Below are 18,868 nucleotides of genomic sequence, written 5' to 3'. Positions count from 1 at the left end.
CCACCTCTGGAAGCAGTCCTATTCAAACAATCCATCAAATACTGCGAGCATCGAAATGCTACTCATGGATGAACAGGTTTTATTGCGTGTTTGAATGCCTTATTTTATACGTTCTATACAACTTTTAGGTTAATTTCAAATTACTGTTACAAAAACTTATGTTACCGTTTTTCTCTCAACAATTACAGTCAAATAAGATCCAGGCTACCATTAAGAGGAATCTCGTAAGTATGTTTGATATGCTGCTTGAAGAAGGCTCTGTAAAAACAATATCAAACTTTGGTGTAACCAACAACAGTGGGAGGTTTCTTCTGATACATCACCCATGCAAAATCAACTTTTACAGACATACGTCAGTAAAAGCCTGTGCTGTAACTGATTTTGTGCCTGACACCCAAATTTTCTCCTTCATGTCTTTTAATGACATCCTTTCCAGAAATTTGGACTCCATTTATGCTTTCGGTAAAATTTTCTTGACCTTTTTAAATGGATTTATATATATTATTCATAATATATATACCCCATATCATTAATCTTCACTCAAATCTGTATTCTTATATAGATGTCATTGGCGAGCTAATACAATGTGATGACACAAATATACTGAGCTCAAAAAATGGTGGTGAACATTGTGTTAAGTCGTTACGATTGTAAGACACCGAGTACGTTTTAACTTACCTTTTTAAGTATTTATATAATTACGTACTTAAACCCTTACACCTCTTACATGGTTTTGCAACACAGGGGGATAAGCATTAGCTGTTGCTTATGGGATGACCATGCTAAAGAATTATCAGCTTTCTTGAATGATCCAGCAAGCCAAGACACTAGAATTCTAATGATAATTCAGAATGCCAAACTTGGCGAGTGGCAGGGTATGTTGACCTTTTTTAAAAACTGTACATAATAAATACAACCTCCTAATATAGTTCCACATTTGATCGATATGTGATGTAAAAACTTATATGAAACGTTTTAAATTACCTTGTGTAGGCAACCCCCAAGTATCAAACTCCATGTTTGGAACAAAACTGTGGATTAATGACCAACTTCCAGAGACACTTGCTTTCAAAGAAAGGTAATCACATTAATAATTATACGACAAAATACTTGTGTTGACATTTAAACAAGTTAACATTTATACTCATTAGATTTTAATATCACATATATTTTTACCTAGATTGATGTCTAGCAAACTCGAGATCAACACTTCTGATCGACAGTTTTCTACCAACACAATTATCACTAACCCTCAAGATTACTGGACAAGATTCGATGTTAGAAAAATTGATGAGATCTGTGACATAACAAAGGTAAAACTTATTCATTTATTTTACAAATTATTATTCCCCTTTCATGATTGAGAATTTCATACAAATAAATCAATTTAAACACTTCTGTCCTATTTGTAGCCTACTTCATGTGTTGTCATCGCAACAATAATCAAAATACATGCAGATGACGACTGGTATTATGTTGCCTGCACCAAATGTGGAAAAAAAGTAGATCGTTCTGTCACTACACTTGAAGATGGTGACACTGATGTCACTCAAACTGCCACCTTTGACTGTGGGGAATGTGGTACAGTAACTGATGTCTATCCTAGGTAATGAAATACAAATACTATACTAAATTCTATTTGTTTGTATTCTCACATTATTAATTCTAATTTGTTTTCAAAAAATAAAGAATCAAAGTCCAGATTAGGGTTCAAGATGACACCGGATCAATCTCCTTTGTCCTGTTTGAACGCGATGTTACTGCGTACATTGGCAAGCCTGCTTCCGTCCTGTTGAAGAAATATAAGAAGGTTATTACCATTATTTTATAAATCTAGAGCACATGGTTTATGTACATTAATAAACTTATTTATCCTTTAACTCATGTCTATAGATTGATGATAATGGAATATACCCAGAGGAATTCAATTCGTTTATTAACAAACGATTCGCATTCAAGATCCGCATTTCTGAATACAATCTGAAAAACAATTACCGTGTCTATATGGTTAACAAACTCTCAGATGACGTGGATATCATTGATGTTGTTCTGAAGAACTCCACTGTTGAGGTACATATTAACCTCTGTATACCAACTTTTACTTTTCAATTAACCCTTCTAATAAACTCATTAAAGTATTTGACCTCATTATTTTTCGCAGGACATTCCTTCTGAAGATGATACTCATTTGCTAACATCAGACCAGCAAGAATTGGATTCATCTTCCAAGGTTTGGATGTTTCTAAGGAGGTTTTACTCTACCATTATAACTACTTTTGTCTTGATACTTTAAAGAATCCTTCATATTATGAAACCTTACTTACACAATTAACTTTTCTGTAGGCTAATATGTCTCTGATGGGCGAAAATATCACACCTAGGAGTTCCAAAAGAAGACTTGAGTATGGCAGTCAAGAGTTCAATTCAGGGTCAACTTCTGCAACTCCTTCAAATGTGAAAGCTCCAAAAATTCCAAAACTGGAGAAATTTTGATATGCATATCTATGACAACGATCACTTCGCCTGTTATGGCTGAATGTTTTCTATTTCATTATTCCAGATTGTTTTTTCCTATTGTGACTTTTCGTTCGTCGAACAAGTACTTTTGTTTACTTGGGCATTTTTTTCCTTTAGATATTGAATAAAATAAGATCGTTGTCTCCTAATATCCTGTTTCTATGATTTCTCCTTTTTAAGTTGTTTGATATTCACAATATATGAGATAATCTCTTTGGTTGTCTGTGAAAGTCATAATTTCCTATCTAGGGATATGATGTGGGTACTGATCCCATAATACTTTCTATTTCTAACAGATACTTTGGAGGTAATTCGTCTTCCTTAATAAAATCTTGGCACATAGCATGTCTTAGTAGGCAAATATTCTATTAAAGTTATTTTGATTAATAATTGTAGTCAAGTTTTTTTGGCTTATCTCTATATGAATATAAAATCTTATTATATTTCACCTATCTCTACATAAATTTGTCAACTTTTATATTGTAAAAATATATCAATTTCTAAAGTTAAAAAACTTAATCTAAATCTAAAGTATATTTACATGTGATAAAATATTCACATATAATTATATGACATTGGTCGATAATTTAACCTTATACATCTATTTATTTTGATCTTTATTTTCTTTCCATTTTCTTATGTTATTTATATCTCAATAATAAAAAAAATATTCTATATTAACTTAGCTTTTGATTTACTTTCTATTTCTCATCATTTCTATATCATTATCTACTTTAAACTCATCATTATAATTATTTATGTTCTTCTTCTAATACTTTTACTTTGTATTTGTATTGCAACAGACCTACAAGCTTCTGTTAATGGATCCTTACTATTGTACTCAAGCAAGATACGCCGCAGGATTCTTATATCAGAAAAACGAAGAAAATCACTCTCCTTTCCAAAACGTCCACGACATCTACTAAGTTTACAACATTCTTTTAGACCAGATCAATTCAATCCTAAAAAACGAGCTTGTCCTGGACGTAGACAAGATCAATATAATCCTAAAAAACGTGCTTGTCCTGGACCTAGACAACATGAAAATACAGTCTTACCATCCACTCATACAAATACAGATCACCTTCATGGATCTTCATCGACACAAACAGATGTTAATCTCATACGACCCTACACACATGCATCAGCAGGTTATATCAATCTTTTCTAATTTTCATATTATAGTAATGTTACTTATACTTTCTTAATTATACACTTATTTTGAACAGGCACACAACATGCTCAACATGAACAAGTATTGCCGAGAAACATATCCTTCCACGCTACTTCTTCACAAACTCCATTTACACTTACACCCACTTTTGATAACGGTCAGTCATCTACAACTATAAACAGGGCTACTGATAATATCAATTCAAGGAGCACGACATGCAAAAGAGCCTATGTGCCTGACTATCCAGTTAGGCCAGGATATCCAAAAAAGAGACGTATGAATTTACCAACAATTCCCCGGTTTCAAACTCCTGATACAGAAACCGATGACATGGTGCAACAAAAGAACAAATCTATAGGAATTTGTTCAGGTAATACAAAAAATATATAATATTTTATACTTCTAACAAATATGATATTTGTAAATTTACCCTTTTGACTATTGTTTGTTGTGTAGAGTATTTGGATGTAGGCGACCCAGACCAGTGTTGTAAAACATGTAAAGCACTTTTGTGGTATGACGAAGCAACTACAAACAACCCGTACCTAACAAAGCCAAGTTTCTCACTTTGTTGTGGTGGCGGAAAAGTACAATTATCCAACCTGAAAAAACCGCCAACTATGTTGCTCGATCTTTACAGCGGTAAACATGCTGCATCAAAGGATTTTCTGGATAACATCAGGCGTTACAACATAATGTTTAGTTTTACTTCATTGGGTGCAAAAGTTGATCACCGTGTTAACAGCGGTCATGGTCCATATGTATATAGAATACACGGTCAAAACTACCATTCTATAGGTGATTTGTTTCCACAGGAAGGACAACCACCAAAGTTTTGCCAACTATACATTTTCGACACGGACAATGAACTTAACCACCGCTTTCGTGCTTTTGAGTATGTGAATACTGCTTCTAGATATTTTAAATAAATCTAACTACTACTTGCATTATTTTCTGATATTTTTATACTTCGTAATGATAATGTTTGCAGTGTCAACGACCTCCACAAATTATCAATTACAGAAATTCAATCTACTCCATTTTGGATTGCGCATCAGCTAAAGGGACTGTTGGATGAAATAAACCCTTTAGTTAAGCAATTCAGAATGGCTAAAGATCGAATAATTTTCAGCCAGAATGATGATGTTAAGTTGATACTCATTGGTCGTAGGGAGACAGACGGCCGCCAATATAACCTCCCTACTGCAAGCGAGGTAGCTGCTCTAATTGTCGGTGATATTGATGGAAATGATAACAGGGACATCATTCTTGAAAAACATTCAGGTACTTTACAGAGAATCAATGAGTTGCATCCATCTTACTTAGCTCTTCAATATCCATTGCTCTTTCCTTATGCTGAAGATAGATTTCGTACGGATATCTTACATCGTGATATAATAGAAGCAAGTACTTCTAAACGTAACAGCCTCACTATGCGGCAGTTTTCTGCATATCGGATACAACAAAGAACAAATGAGGTGTCATTGCTGCTTATGGCACGTAGATTGTTCCAACAGTTCTTGGTAGATATTTATACTATGGTTGAATCACAACGCCTTAATTACTTTAAGTTCAACCAGAAAGTATTAAGAATCTGTCCACAAAACAATTTGAAAACCTTTCATAACCAAGGCAACACAGATGGATCTAAAACCGGGAATCGTCTCGTCATTCCATCTTCATTTACCGAAGGAACAAGGTACATGAGACAAAACTATTTGGATGCAATGACTCTATGCAAATGGTATGGTTACCCTGATCTCTTCATTACCATTACTTGCAATCCTAAATGGCCCGAAATTCTCAGATTTCTTGAGAAACATGGACTTAAACCCGAAGACCGGCCTGATATAACAACATGTATGTTTAAGATGAAGCTTGATATGCTTATCTCTGATCTGAAAGACAACGAAATTATTGGGGCCGTCAAAGCAAGTAAGCTTAATACTAATAATAGTTTTTATATAAGGTTATATTATTTGTAATTTAAATTAACACGTTTCTTTCCTTATTAAATTACAGTTGTCTACACCGTAGAATTTCAAAAATGTGGCCTCCCACATTGTCATATATGTTTATTTCTAGAACAGAAAATAGCCAACCCACAAGAAGCCGATCGATTCATCTCAGCTGAAATACCTAATATCGATGATGATGCACAACTTTATGAGCTCGTGTCTGAGTTCATGATGCATGGTCCTTGTGGCGAAGACAATCCAAAATGTCCTTGCATGATAAAAGACAAATGCTCGAAAAAATTCCCAAAAAAATTCAGTGAAGAAACGCATCTTGATGAAGACGGATTTCCAATTTATAAGAGACGTAACCTTGGTCATAGAGTCAAAAAGGGTTCAAAATGGTTGGATAACAGGTATGGTTTTGTACTTAATCTATGCTTATTTTCGTTCCTATTTAAAGATGATATCTTAAATCTTTAGGTCATACACCTTTCTTTATTGCTATGCAGAAATGTTGTCGGTTACAACGGTACTTTGCTGAAACGCTATCAATCGCATATAAATACCGAGTGGTGCAATCAAGTTGGATCAATAAAATACCTATTTAAATACGTGAACAAGGGTCATGATCGCATTACTGCTGCAGTTTGCCGTCCAAAACCAAACAACTCTGAAGCACCAACGACAGATAAAAAAGATGAATTTGAAGAATGGTATGACTGTAGGTATATATCTGCATGCGAAGCGTGTTGGAGGTTGTTTGCTTTTGATATTCATTATCGAACACCATCAATTCAGCGTTTGTCATTTCATATCGAAGGTTCCCAGCCTGTTGTCTATGATGGTGAAGAGCCAATTGAAGATGCTCTTGCAAAACCTTCTGTTGCAAAATCACAATTTCTAGGCTGGTTTCAGGTGAACATAGAATATCCGTGGGCGCAGTCTCTTACATATGTTTAGTTCCCTACAAAGTTTGTCTGGAACGCCACGGACAGGAAATGGACTCCAAGAGAAAAAGGATTCTCAATTGGAAGACTACACCATGTACCTCCGAAAGTAGGTGACTTATATTACCTACGCATTTTGCTCAACATAGTTAAGGGTGCAACAAGCTATGAAGACATCAATACAGTAGACGGAAAATATTATGAAACCTTCAAGGAAGCTTGCCAAGCCCTGGGACTTCTTGATGATGACAACGAATATATTTGCTGCATAAAAGAAACCAACCAGTGGGCAAGTGCTGAATATTGTAGGTCAATATTCGTTATGTTGATCATGTCTGATAGTTTGTCAAGACCGGAACATGTTTGGGAAGAAACATGGGAAATTCTGTCCGAAGATATTAACTACATACGTCGTAAAGAAACTGGTATCCCCGGTACGAATCATAAACTTGCTATCAACTCTAACCCCGCTCCTACTATTATATTTGCCTCACTACTATTTTCTTTTTCAATTTTCCCATTCCACTAATGTAGTAGTTTTAAATATTAAAAACGTATCCAATCAAAGTCTAAGCTTTTCACATATTTTTTAATTCCGCATTTACAAACTAATATTTACAATGACATTTTTTGTAAAATTTTACAAAACTATCGTAAATTACACTATTCAGCTGACATTTCTTGCATCCATACAGATCTGAACCTATCTACACAAGCACGAAAAAACCATGCCTTGGCCAAAATCGAACAACTGTTGGTTGCTAACGGATCAAGTCTAAAAAACATCCCGAACATGCCATTTCCAGATTATATCGTCATTCAAGAATCCTGCAATATGTTGATTCATCGGGAACTCTGTTATGACCAAAAACTTATGAATGACCTTCACAACACATTGTACTCTACAATGACAGATGAACAAAAGGATGTTTATACTCGTGTCATGGCCGCAGTTGACAAAAATGATGGAGGGGTTTTTTTCTTATATGGTTATGGTGGAACAGGTAAGACATATATTTGGAAGACTTTATCATCGGCTATTCGTTCAAAGGGTGAGATAGTCTTGAATGTTGCATCAAGTGGTATCGCATCTTTACTGCTAGAAGGTGGCAAAACAGCTCATTCTAGATTCCGTATACCGATCAACATAAATGAGGATTCTTTTTGTTCTATAACTCCGGATAGTGATTTAGCAGCATTGATAGTAAAGACAAGATTAATTATTTGGGACGAGGCACCTATGATGCATAGACATTGTTTTGAAGCGTTGGACAAAACATTGCGTAACATACTTGCTTCATCATCTCGTGCTTCAAGTGATAAACCTTTCGGAGGCAAAGTAATTCTTTTTGGGGGTGACTTCCGTCAGATTCTTCCAGTTATTCAACGAGGCACTCGTGCACAAATTGTTAACGCATCAATAAATTCTTCTGACATATGGCGTCACTGTACTGTTTTGAGGCTAACCGAAAACATGCGTTTAAAGTTAGGGAGCCCACAATCATCACTCACTGAAGTCAAGGCCTTTTCAGATTGGCTCATACAAATTGGTGAAGGAACTATCGGAGATAACAATAAAGGCGGAGAAGCTGATGTTCAATTCCCGGATGATGTGCTTATCAAATCTGATGGTGATCATATTAAGGCCATTGTTGATGCAATTTATCCCAATATTAACGATCACCTTCATGAACCTGGATATTTTCGTGACAAGGCTATATTAGTTCCAACTAACGACGAGGTTGATCGCATCAATGACCATGTTTTGTCCCTGATAAAAGCAGAAGAGAGGACATACTTCAGTTCTGATCGTCCATGTGAAACCGAATCACTTGACGCCTTTCAACAATCTTTATATTCACCAGATGTTCTAAATGGATTTAAGATCTCCGACACACCAAACCATAAGCTGCTTTTAAAACCAGGTGTTCCTGTTATGCTCCTTCGAAATATAGATCAGTCTAAAGGTTTGTGTAATGGAACAAGATTGCAAGTTGTGCGTATGGCTCCCCATGTCATTGAAGCAAAAATCATCTCAGGTTCAAATGTGAACGATGTAGTGTACATACCAAGGATGAAGATTACACCATCAGACATACGAATTTCGTTTAAGTTTCAAAGACGTCAATTTCCTTTGGTTGTTTGCTTTGCCATGACCATTAATAAAAGCCAAGGACAGTCGTTAGCTCAAGTGGGTTTGTTTTTACAACGTCCGGTTTTCACACATGGTCAACTATATGTCGCACTTTCAAGGGTTACGACCAAATCTGGTTTGAAGGTCCTTATTGTCGATAAAGGTGGAAAAACTTCAAGCAAAACAACCAATGTCGTCTATAAAGAAGTGCTACAAAAGATTTGACATTTTCATATAATCAAGCCTGGTAATGTTTTCATAAATGTGTTACCTTTGAATGTCTCCATTTTAAACTTAGTCTTCTACTTTTCATACTTTAATTATCATTCAATGTTCACTTAAATTTCAGAGGAATTTCCTGGATCACCGTAACTTCTTTTTTAAGTCTTGATATCTTCCATTAGGTGGTTGTTCAGAACTAAGGTGGGTGACTTTAGAGAAACGACTGAAACCATTGACACTCAAATAATGTTACCCTTTTTAGGATTTGTACATATTTTATACCGTTTTAGAATTATAATTAGAAGACCCGGGCTGAACCCGGGTTGATTAACTAGTATATATATAGAGAGAGAGAGATTCCGTATGAAAAATTATAGTAAATATTTTAATTCCATTAATTATGTACGTGACAAATAATTCTTAAAATAAATAGAATTGATTAGAGACATTAGTTTTCGTAAATATATTATTTATTTCTATAGATCCTTCTCATTCCAAATAATAGTCCATCTATCGACACAATCCCTATAAGTTGATAAAAATAAAAAAATAAAAAAATTAATAGGTTTTCCATCTATTTTATTAATCTTCTTTCTCTTCACAAATATGCAAGATATGTGGGTTAATTTGTTATTTTTCATGTGTTTATAATATGTTGTTATTTATCTCCTTTCTTAATTGATTAGGAGATACATTAGTATTTTTTGTTACTTTAATTTGTTTAGGAGCAGATTTTGAGGTTTGAGACGGTCATTTCGGAGTAGACTGAATTTAAGGTTCCGTCTCACAAAAGATTTAAATTATAACAAATGGTTTGAGATATTTTTTTAAGTGGTGTTCATACCTCGAATAACCTTATCTTCGATTCGTGTATAGGCATTATTGTGGTTTTTTAAGTTTTGGAAGTTTATTGTGGTTTCATGATACCTTCATACATAATTTTGCCAGTTTAATTTTGATATTATATTTTTTCTTTTAAACTTGTAAACAAAGACCATTGAAAGAAAATTCATATAGTTGACTAGATGAGTTTCAATGTGAATTTTTTTCAAGTATATATATGGCTTCATCTGAAACACAGATCCATATCTTAAATTCGCAAACATTTATAAATTGAAGTTATGGCAGCTAAATTCCTACTACTCTCTATGCTCTTCCTGAAACTACTCATATTTTCAGGTCTATTATATATATCTCTAGCTGTTTTATAATTATACTTTTTATCTATGACAACTAGTACTACCCAAAACATCCACGCATATATAATGTGATTAATTAGAACCAAATTTATTTTTATTTTTTTGTATACGTAAAGTATCCACGTTTATGAGTATGAGTATTATTAGTAATTTTCTTAATTCTTAACGAGTTAGGTATCATGCATGCATGTAATTAAGTGGCACATAAATGCGCTTTTTGTAAATGTCTTCATGGGCCATGATATAGTTATACTCGTATTATATTAATTTTATTTTTATACTTAGATATATATTTATTATAATTGAAAAATAATAATAGAAAGTTCATTTACAAAAATCTCATACGAGAATCTCAATACCATTGCCCATTTACAAGCTACAAATTAAGTTACTACTCTCTCCACTAACCAAGGCCGGCAAGTGAATGTCAATCTCTGTGTCCGATATCGAATTTAAAAAATGGGCCCCTTATACAAAAATAAAGATATATATATATATATATATATTACAATAATTATTATAAGTGTATAAAAAAGTATTAATTGTTTATAAGATTCCCTAAACATGAAATGTCATATCATAAAGGTAGTTAGAACCTACCATTGATTTCATTTTTGGTTGAATAATGTCTTTCTTCGAGCTGTCTTTCAATTAAAATCATTGATCAAGCTTTTATAATCAATATTATCTAATAAATCATTCTCAATTACTATCATTGTCAATCCATTCAACTCCTCTTGTGATATTGTCGACTGCAAGTATGACTTTAATATTTAAATTATATGTATACTATATTATAAAGCAGATCTCCCCTGTTTACATTTTAAGTTTTAACATTTATTTTCCCAAAATGTCCATATTTCAATTCTATATTTACCTAATACCATTTTTCTCTTCTCAAATCTCAACCAATCATTTGTTTTCTCTCTCCTCCATAAATCATTTATTTCTCCAATTCATTTAAAATCTTTTATCTCAAAAACCGCACATCGATAAATTATAAAAATTATATGGGTGTTCTTAAAATTTCATGCTCTTTCATTAGAGATGTCATTCGATATACTTTCGACGAATTTTTAAATCCGAGGGCGGAGCCTGTACGGCTAAGGCATTTGGCTATCACACTCTATGACCTATCACCCCCATCATCTCACCGTCGTAACGCGTGGGTACTTGCTCTCGTTAATATAAAACTACGAATATTTTAAAAATGGGGGCCTGTCTTAGAAAATTGGGGCCCGCTTTAAAGCAGAGGCCTTGTGCGTTGACCTACGCATTGCACATGCCAAGATCCTCCACTGCAACTAACATTATTTTGATAGGATTATTATTTTTGTTACTCCTATGTTTTAGCTTATAACATGTGATGATACTTTACCTATAAAAAAAAAAATCATTTTAGAGTTTTATAACAAAATTGTACTAGCTTTTTTTATAAGTAATAATTTCTTTTTAAAACATGCCCATATTTTATAACTAACTCCATGCATGCATTTTTAGGTAAAAGTGACATTATAAATTGTCATAATTGTCGCTTTGGTATCTCGTACGTAGGAAATTAAATGTGTGTATATATATATATATGTTTTATAAAATTATCGTCTATTTTTTCAAGTATAAATATAGATTTAACGACATATCTAGCTACTTGATGATGCAAACAGATGCGCAATCGGTCGTAGGTGTTTGTAACGGGATGGTCGGAGATAATTTACCTTCCAAACAAGCCGTGGTAGATCTTTACAAAAATAAAGGCATAACCAAGATGCGGATCTATGGTCCTGATAACGAAACTCTTACCTATCTCAAGGGCACCAATATTGAACTTATTCTCGACGTTCCAAACAATGATCTTGAATCCGTAGCCGCTGGTGGAGCAAAAGATTGGGTTAAAAACAACATTTTAAGTTACCCTGGAGTCAACTTTCGATATATCTCTGTTGGAAACGAAGTCGATCCCAATAAAGACGAAACAAAAGGTTTTGTTACTTATGTACTTCCAGCAATGAATAATGTTCAACAAGCCCTTAGAGATGAGGGCCGTACAGAAATTAAGGTCTCAACCGCAACCTACACAGGTCTTTTAAAAGACGCACATCCGCCTAGTAATTGTACATTCCGTGATGAACAATTTATCGGGCCCATTATTACCTTTTTAGCCGAAAACAACTCGCCAATGCTTGCTAATATCTATCCTTACTTTGCTTATAAAGACAACCCTAGGGATATAAAACTCTCATTTGCACTTTTTACCCAAGGGGTAGAAGGTCAAGATTACTCTAACCTTTTCGATGCAATGTATGATGCTCATTATGCGGCTCAAGCACGTCTTGGTGGAACTAATGTGCCTATTGTTGTGTCCGAAAGTGGATGGCCGTCCGACCAAGGCTTTGGAGCAACGGTTGAAAATGCAGGAACTTACTATAGAAATTTGATTGCACATGTCAAGAGTGCAAAAGGGACACCTTTAAGGCCAGGAATATCTATAGAGACATATTTGTTTGCGATGTTTGATGAAAATCAAAAACCGAACGATCCGTCAGAACAATATTTTGGGGTCTTTACTCACGATCAAATGCCCAAGTATCACCTAAGTTTTTGAGTGAAAAACCATAAGGTTTTTTGTGATCGATATATCTATTGATAAATAATAATGGAATAAAGTTGTTGTTTTTATAATTTTACATGTATGTAATATTTTACTTATGTTAAGATGTTGGATTAATAGTACGGGTTATACAATTAAATATAGTTTAAGAGTCACGTGTATTAAAATACTTGTAACTTGTTAAAGTGATGTTATATGAAATATAGTTGATAATGTTTGGAGATAACTAAAAAGAGAGGGTTGAGGATATATTTGACATCCTTAATCTTTTTCCTTTAGGTGCCTAATACTCTCTCTTTATAAATCCTCTATTTTTTAATACTTAATTACTAAAAAATAGTCGACATTTAATAAAAAAAATCTTATAAAAAAATCTTTATTATTATTATCTATATATATACTACTTAGAAAAAGCTCTTACATATTCTCAACCCTAAAAAAAAAACTACCCCAAAAAAAGTTACGATCGACTACCAAAAAGATTTTTTTATTTATATATTTTGTTCATATTTAATTATTATTGTTATTATTTAATATTAAATTCTTATATTATTGTTATTATTATTATTATCTCTTTTAATATTTATATGGAGTTAATTTTCATATATTTTTTTTTAGCTTTCGTATTGATAAAGTTGTGAATTGGTCATACACTTTTTTAATCTCTTTTTGTTTAACTAAAATTGAAAAAAAAAAAAAAGGTAAACTCGAATCAATATTTATATGGAGTTAATTTTCTTATTTTTCTTCTTTAGCTTTTGTATTTATTAAATTGTGATATTGGTCATATACTTTTTGTTTCACAGTTATTATAAGATTTATTATATATCTTAGAGACCACCCGTCCAATAGATGGGTCTAAACACTAGTGTTTGGGTATAACATGAATTGTGATATTACAAAAAATTATGAGAACAACGACAATATTGTATTGTTACTCTCACATCTTTTTTTTCAATTTTCTTCATGTGATCAATTAAACAAGAGTTAAGTACTTTTTTCATCCATGTGGTTTATCGCTTTATCACTTTTCGTCCTCGTCCTTAACTTTTGACTAAAATTATCTTCATGGTTTACATTTCGCCCTTGGATCCATTAACCCCTCATGTGAGGGGCATTTATGTCTTTTCACTCATCTTCATGGTTTGTCCCTATGGTTAAGTACAAAATTCGTCCTTATGGTTTGTCGTTCTTGCATTTTTCATCCTCGTGTTTAACAAACCTCCAAACAAGAATCTAATAAAAAACCAAATCAAACTCAAATCAAAAACCTATATATAACTACATATGAAGATCTAATTTAATACCGGCCGGTACGGCTAATTTAATTTATTTTATTTTCACGTAAATAGTCAAAATATAATTACTATACACTCAAAAATAATATCAAATAGGTACTTTATAACAAAGTATAAGTTTTAAAGTTCACAAATTACAAAAAAAATAACATTAAAATATTATAAAATGTTTTATCAAAAAATAAAAAATGTGAATACCGGAACGATAATACCAAAAAATATGGAAAATACCAGAAATAGTTGTACCGGAATACCCCCCGATACCCGTAATACCGACCGGTATATACCTGTATTCAAAACATTGTATATACGTGTTTGCATTTGAAGGAGATTGATTAGATCATCAAATATAGGTATATATTGGTTTTTGTTAAACCCTAATTTCTCTGGAAAAATGGGAGATTTACACACACTTATGGGCCGCCAGCCTTTTTAGCAAATTTCGGCCATTTTTGGCCGAAAATCGTTCTTGATTTTTACACCATTTTGTTCCTTTTACAATTCTCTACAAGTCCATGTAACATATCATGTCTCAATGACAAAAAAAAAGAGGAAAAAAGAAAAAAACAGATGAAGAAATCTCGCCGCTGCCCAACTCTGTCAAGCCGCCGCTGTTTGCTGCCCATCCGCCACCGTCTGCTACAATTCCGGCCTCCACCGATCACTTTCATGTCGTCCATGATCAGATTGAGGGTGGGGATGCTTATGTTTTGTCTTCTGATCCTTCAATTGTCGTTCAAAATCATTCAGCCGCCGCCACTTACTGCCATACAACCACCTTGTCCGGCAGCTGTTGTTCGATTGACGGTTGCGGGAGTTTAATCGGGGGTGGGGCTGCTCCAAACTCTAATTCTGATCCTCTATTAATCGGACCTAGGGTTGTTGCAGCCGATTTTTTTGACGAAAACCCTAATTTGTTTCCTTCCACCGTACCGCAACCATCAACTACCATTCTTCCACCGCCGGAGCAATTAAATGATGGGGTGGACTTGGTTTTGATTAAAGAACCGATGGCCAGCCACCATGGGGACACTTTTGATGCTCCTAGGGTTACGGTTAATGTTGCTCAAGATAATAGTACCACTGTCGTGCAGCCGCCATTAACCACGGATGAGTCACCGTCAATTGAGGATAGTGAACAAATTGATGATCTTTTCTCCATCATGAAGGGTGGAATGGAATTGCTCAATGCTAATGACAAATTACTCTCTAAAGATCAAGTGATCAAATTGATTAAGATATTAGTTGAACATTTGGCTAAAAACCCTAATTTTGATTTGCCCACCGTTAATTCACCATCGGCCACTACTGTTTTGGCTGCCACCCGTCATGTGAGTCCTCTTGACATACATGAGGCCATGGGGTCAGATTCACAGCCACGGGTTGATGATGATAGGGAGTTTAATGACTTGCATGGTGATGGGTTGAAGTCAACAGCCGAACCATCTTTGCATGGTTTGCATGCAAATGATGGTACTACTCAAGTGCCTCCTATGCTGGATATGCCAAAGTTCCCTCCAGGTTCTACTTATTTAGTCCATCTGCATGTCATGCAAATGATATCCACATGACTCCAGAAGAAGCACCAAAGAATGATGTCAACTCGAATGATCTTAGTGGGCATCCTGGCAGCCCCAAGATTCAGCAGCCTCGTTCTTATGCTTCCATCTTCTAGGATGCTGCTAACATTCGCAAGAAAGGTACATTGAGATTCATCCCACCTGTCATTACTTCTGGTGTTCCTAAAGCTGTTATTCCACGTGATCTTTTATTGCAACAAAGTGAATGCTGGAATAATACTTTAGTTGGTCATTTTATTGGCAAACGTCCTGTTTTCCTTTTTGTGCAATTTCATGTTAATCGTTTGTGGAAAAAGTTTGGGTTAGAGGATGTGATGTTGAATGACCAGGATTTCTTTTTGTTTAAGTTCGAGTCTGAGCAGGGTCAATTGCATGTGTTTGAGAATGGGTCATGGTTGTTTAATGATATTCCCATCATGCTTAGAAAATGGGAACCTGAAATCTGGTTTGATAAGGTTACCCTATGGGTTAATATTTATGATTTGCCAGCCATTGTGTGGAGTTATGACATTCTTAGCTATTTGGTCAGTTCTATTGGTATCCCTATTGCTGTTGATAGATTTACTACTGAAATGTGTGAAAATAAGAAAGGTAGGGCAGTATTTGCTAGAGTTTTAGTTGAGTTTAACTTTTTGAGAGATATTCCTATGTTTGCTAAGGCTGAGATTTTAGATTCTGTGAGAAGGTTCAGACTTGAGTATCATTGGCTCCTTCCTAGGTGCTCACATTGCAAGATTTTCAGGCATAAATTTGATGATTGTAGTGTGAGACCAAGGACACAGAAAGAGATGGAAACCCGTATGGCTATTGCAACTCCAGCATCACAGGTCGGTCCATCTAGGACCAATGATGGCCCATCAGGGCCCAAACAGGTTTATCCAGCAGAGGCCCACGCAGATGATGTGTTTCAGAAACCTAAGAGATGTAAAAGGAGGCCTAAAAAGGCCCCTTCAATTTCTATTCCTAAGCCTCAGGTCATGTATGTTCCTAAGAAGACACAAGGTTCAAAGGAAAAGGCTCCAGCAGCAATTACTTCTACTACAGCTACTATAGATTCATCAGCTCCAGTTAGACTTCCTACTACTCTAGCTTCAACCCCTTAGTGACCACTCCAGATTCATACAGCTACTACTACAGTTGCAGATACTCATTCAGGTACACAGGCTACTACAAATCATGATTCTATTCTTACCCCTCCTGCACTTGGTGTTGAGACTACGAACCAGTACGATGCACTTTGTCAGATTAACACTGATGAGGTCAGTACTCCCTCAGTTGAGCCTATTGTTCCTGCTGATGATGATTTCAAGGATGAGTCTGATAGCGATGAAGTTGAATCCATTGAAGGTGACACTCATCCGTTCATGTAGATGTTTTGGTTCATAAATATTGACTACTAGCTTTGTTTTTCATTCTTATCGTTTATATTGCTAGTTCGATTGTTCTTAGGTGTTTTGGGCCTGTCCAGAGTTACTCACTTGATTCATTTCCTGAATCATGGGTCCCATTTTTAGTGTGGGGGCCCTTGAGGGCATTTACTATGTAAATGTTTAAGTCAACTGACATTCAGCCATGTTGCTTGTTCTTATTTTTTATTAATAGAAGTTAACCAGGGGTAACGGCCTTTTACCGAAAAAAATTTCTTATCGATAATTTTTGTTTGTTAACGGCGAGGATGAAAAATGTAAAAACGACAAACCACGAGGACGATTTTTTGCACTTAACTGAGTGAAAAGACAAAAATGCCCCTCATGACTTGCATGGGGGTGGGGGGTTTAACGGCAAAGTTATAATGGTAGGACGAAATGCAAACCATAAACCACAGGGATGAAAAAAAGTACTTAACTCGTTAAACGATAAACTCCTGCAATGTGAGAAAAATAGTAGCAAATTATATTCCAATTCAATAATTACCTTTGAATGAACAAAATGACATAAAAAATGTTGGTAATAGCTAATAAGTTAAAGGAAATGATAAACATCATATCAGTATGTTAAAAAGATCGAGTTGTTATAGTACAGCTGGTCAGAGACACTCCTAGTTTTATCCAAGGTCTTGAGTTCGATTTCTAGGGATGACAAAACCTTGGGGTTTTTCCCTCTGAATACTTGTAACGGCTCATGGTCAAAATCCCGTTATCTAGAGTACGTGCAGGGCTTCACCATTGTACAGTGAGGTTTCCCTGATGTTGTATACCGAGTTACCGACTGAATGCTCGAAAGAAAAAAAAAAGTAATAAATAAACCAATGGTTACGACTTGGAAAATAGTTATAATTGACTTCCCAAGTAATTGAACACTGTTTTCATCTAATCCTAATTATAAGAAGCCAATTGTAAATAGGTTCCAGACTCGTATTTTAAGTTGACACTGTAATTTTAATTTGGCATCGTATTTGGAGTTAGCCTCGTAATTGTGTCGACCTCGTATTTAGGTGTCCGCATCGTATTTGGTTCGGCCTAGTATTAAGGCCTTGTATGGAATATTCTATTTTGCCCTACATATAAACTTAGTCTCCAAGCAAAACACACACGTATACTTACTACCTCACCTTTTGCTACCCCTTATTTGCTACCTCACCTTTGCTACTCCATAAACATCAAGTTTTAATGAAATCCAACCTTACTTTTGTTTAGTTTAGTGTCAAAAACTGAGTTTCTACCATCTTAACATCATTACAAACATCTATTTTGATCAGATTTGATGTAAGATTCAAAACCCTTTGTATGCTCTTCTTTTGAATATTTTCGGTTTTTCTTTTAATACACACACTACATCCGCCAAGTATCAAACTTTTAACGTCCAAAACATTTAGAATCATATACTACAACTTTTGTCAAAGTTTCGCGTGAACAAAATCTTGAGATATAAGAATTTTTGTACACTTTTTATAAACTTTGTTCAAATGGGTTTTTGGGTTAAAGTCCGTTTCCGAGTTTCCAATGTTAGTATTGTTTTTCTATCGTATTTGTCAGTCTAAAAGTAGAATGTGATATTAAAAACACCTTTATAAACGATTTTCTAGAATGAACTTTGGGGAAGAACAACCCAGTTTGCGACCCCTCTAATTTGAGTCCTCGTATTTTACATGTGACCTCGTATTTTAAATATGTCCCGTATTTCAAATGTGACCTCGTATATCATTTGTGACCTCGTATTTCCAATTGAGACCTCGTATTTCAAATGTGACCTCGTATTTCCAATTGAGACCCCAGATTTACTAGCCTCTCA

The 18,868-nt window shown here is 34.7% G+C and overlaps 3 protein-coding genes and 1 long non-coding RNA gene across 4 annotated transcripts; all 4 read left to right on the top strand.

Moving 5' to 3' along the window:
* Positions 1-654, top strand: LOC122583458. The gene is made up of 3 exons (XM_043755860.1): positions 1-76; positions 189-462; positions 563-654. Exons 1-3 carry the CDS (start codon positions 56-58, stop codon positions 652-654), a joined length of 387 nt encoding a protein of 128 aa, XP_043611795.1. The 5' UTR covers positions 1-55.
* Positions 655-758: 104 nt separating this feature from the next.
* Positions 759-1,255, top strand: LOC122581042. The gene is made up of 3 exons (XR_006320959.1): positions 759-875; positions 994-1,078; positions 1,181-1,255. It is a non-coding gene; the product is annotated as an uncharacterized LOC122581042 (long non-coding RNA).
* Positions 1,256-1,290: 35 nt separating this feature from the next.
* Positions 1,291-8,955, top strand: LOC122583457. The gene is made up of 15 exons (XM_043755859.1): positions 1,291-1,299; positions 1,413-1,606; positions 1,690-1,810; positions 1,894-2,070; positions 2,162-2,230; positions 2,344-2,454; positions 2,767-2,824; positions 3,321-3,668; positions 3,747-4,061; positions 4,148-4,586; positions 4,683-5,626; positions 5,714-6,062; positions 6,159-6,564; positions 6,610-7,030; positions 7,292-8,955. Exons 1-15 carry the CDS (start codon positions 1,291-1,293, stop codon positions 8,953-8,955), a joined length of 5,625 nt encoding a protein of 1,874 aa, XP_043611794.1.
* Positions 8,956-10,033: 1,078 nt separating this feature from the next.
* On the top strand, positions 10,034-12,830 carry LOC122582910 (glucan endo-1,3-beta-glucosidase A-like). Its single transcript, XM_043755340.1, has 2 exons — positions 10,034-10,131; positions 11,816-12,830. The coding sequence occupies exons 1-2, from the start codon at positions 10,074-10,076 to the stop codon at positions 12,751-12,753; spliced, it is 996 nt and encodes a 331-aa protein (XP_043611275.1). The 5' UTR covers positions 10,034-10,073; the 3' UTR covers positions 12,754-12,830.
* The last annotated feature ends 6,038 nt before the right edge of the window (positions 12,831-18,868 follow it).

The sequence above is a fragment of the Erigeron canadensis genome, chromosome 9 (assembly GCF_010389155.1).
Source record: "Erigeron canadensis isolate Cc75 chromosome 9, C_canadensis_v1, whole genome shotgun sequence".
In the NCBI taxonomy this organism is placed as follows: domain Eukaryota; kingdom Viridiplantae; phylum Streptophyta; class Magnoliopsida; order Asterales; family Asteraceae; genus Erigeron; species Erigeron canadensis.
This window is presented reverse-complemented; position numbering and strand designations above follow the sequence as displayed.

Bases quoted from the DNA above. Each gene is read 5' to 3' on its own strand.
- LOC122582910 (XM_043755340.1), top strand. From the start codon at position 10,074: ATGGCAGCTAAATTCCTACTACTCTCTATGCTCTTCCTGAAACTACTC. The intron at 10,132-11,815 runs GTCTATTATATA...TGATGCAAACAG, and splicing joins GAAACTACTCATATTTTCAG to ATGCGCAATCGGTCGTAGGT.
- LOC122583457 (XM_043755859.1), top strand. The intron at 2,071-2,161 runs GTACATATTAAC...TATTTTTCGCAG, and splicing joins TGAAGAACTCCACTGTTGAG to GACATTCCTTCTGAAGATGA. The intron at 6,565-6,609 runs GTGAACATAGAA...ACATATGTTTAG, and splicing joins AATTTCTAGGCTGGTTTCAG to TTCCCTACAAAGTTTGTCTG.
- LOC122583458 (XM_043755860.1), top strand. From the start codon at position 56: ATGCTACTCATGGATGAACAG. The intron at 77-188 runs GTTTTATTGCGT...CAACAATTACAG, and splicing joins TGCTACTCATGGATGAACAG to TCAAATAAGATCCAGGCTAC. The intron at 463-562 runs GTAAAATTTTCT...ATTCTTATATAG, and splicing joins GGACTCCATTTATGCTTTCG to ATGTCATTGGCGAGCTAATA.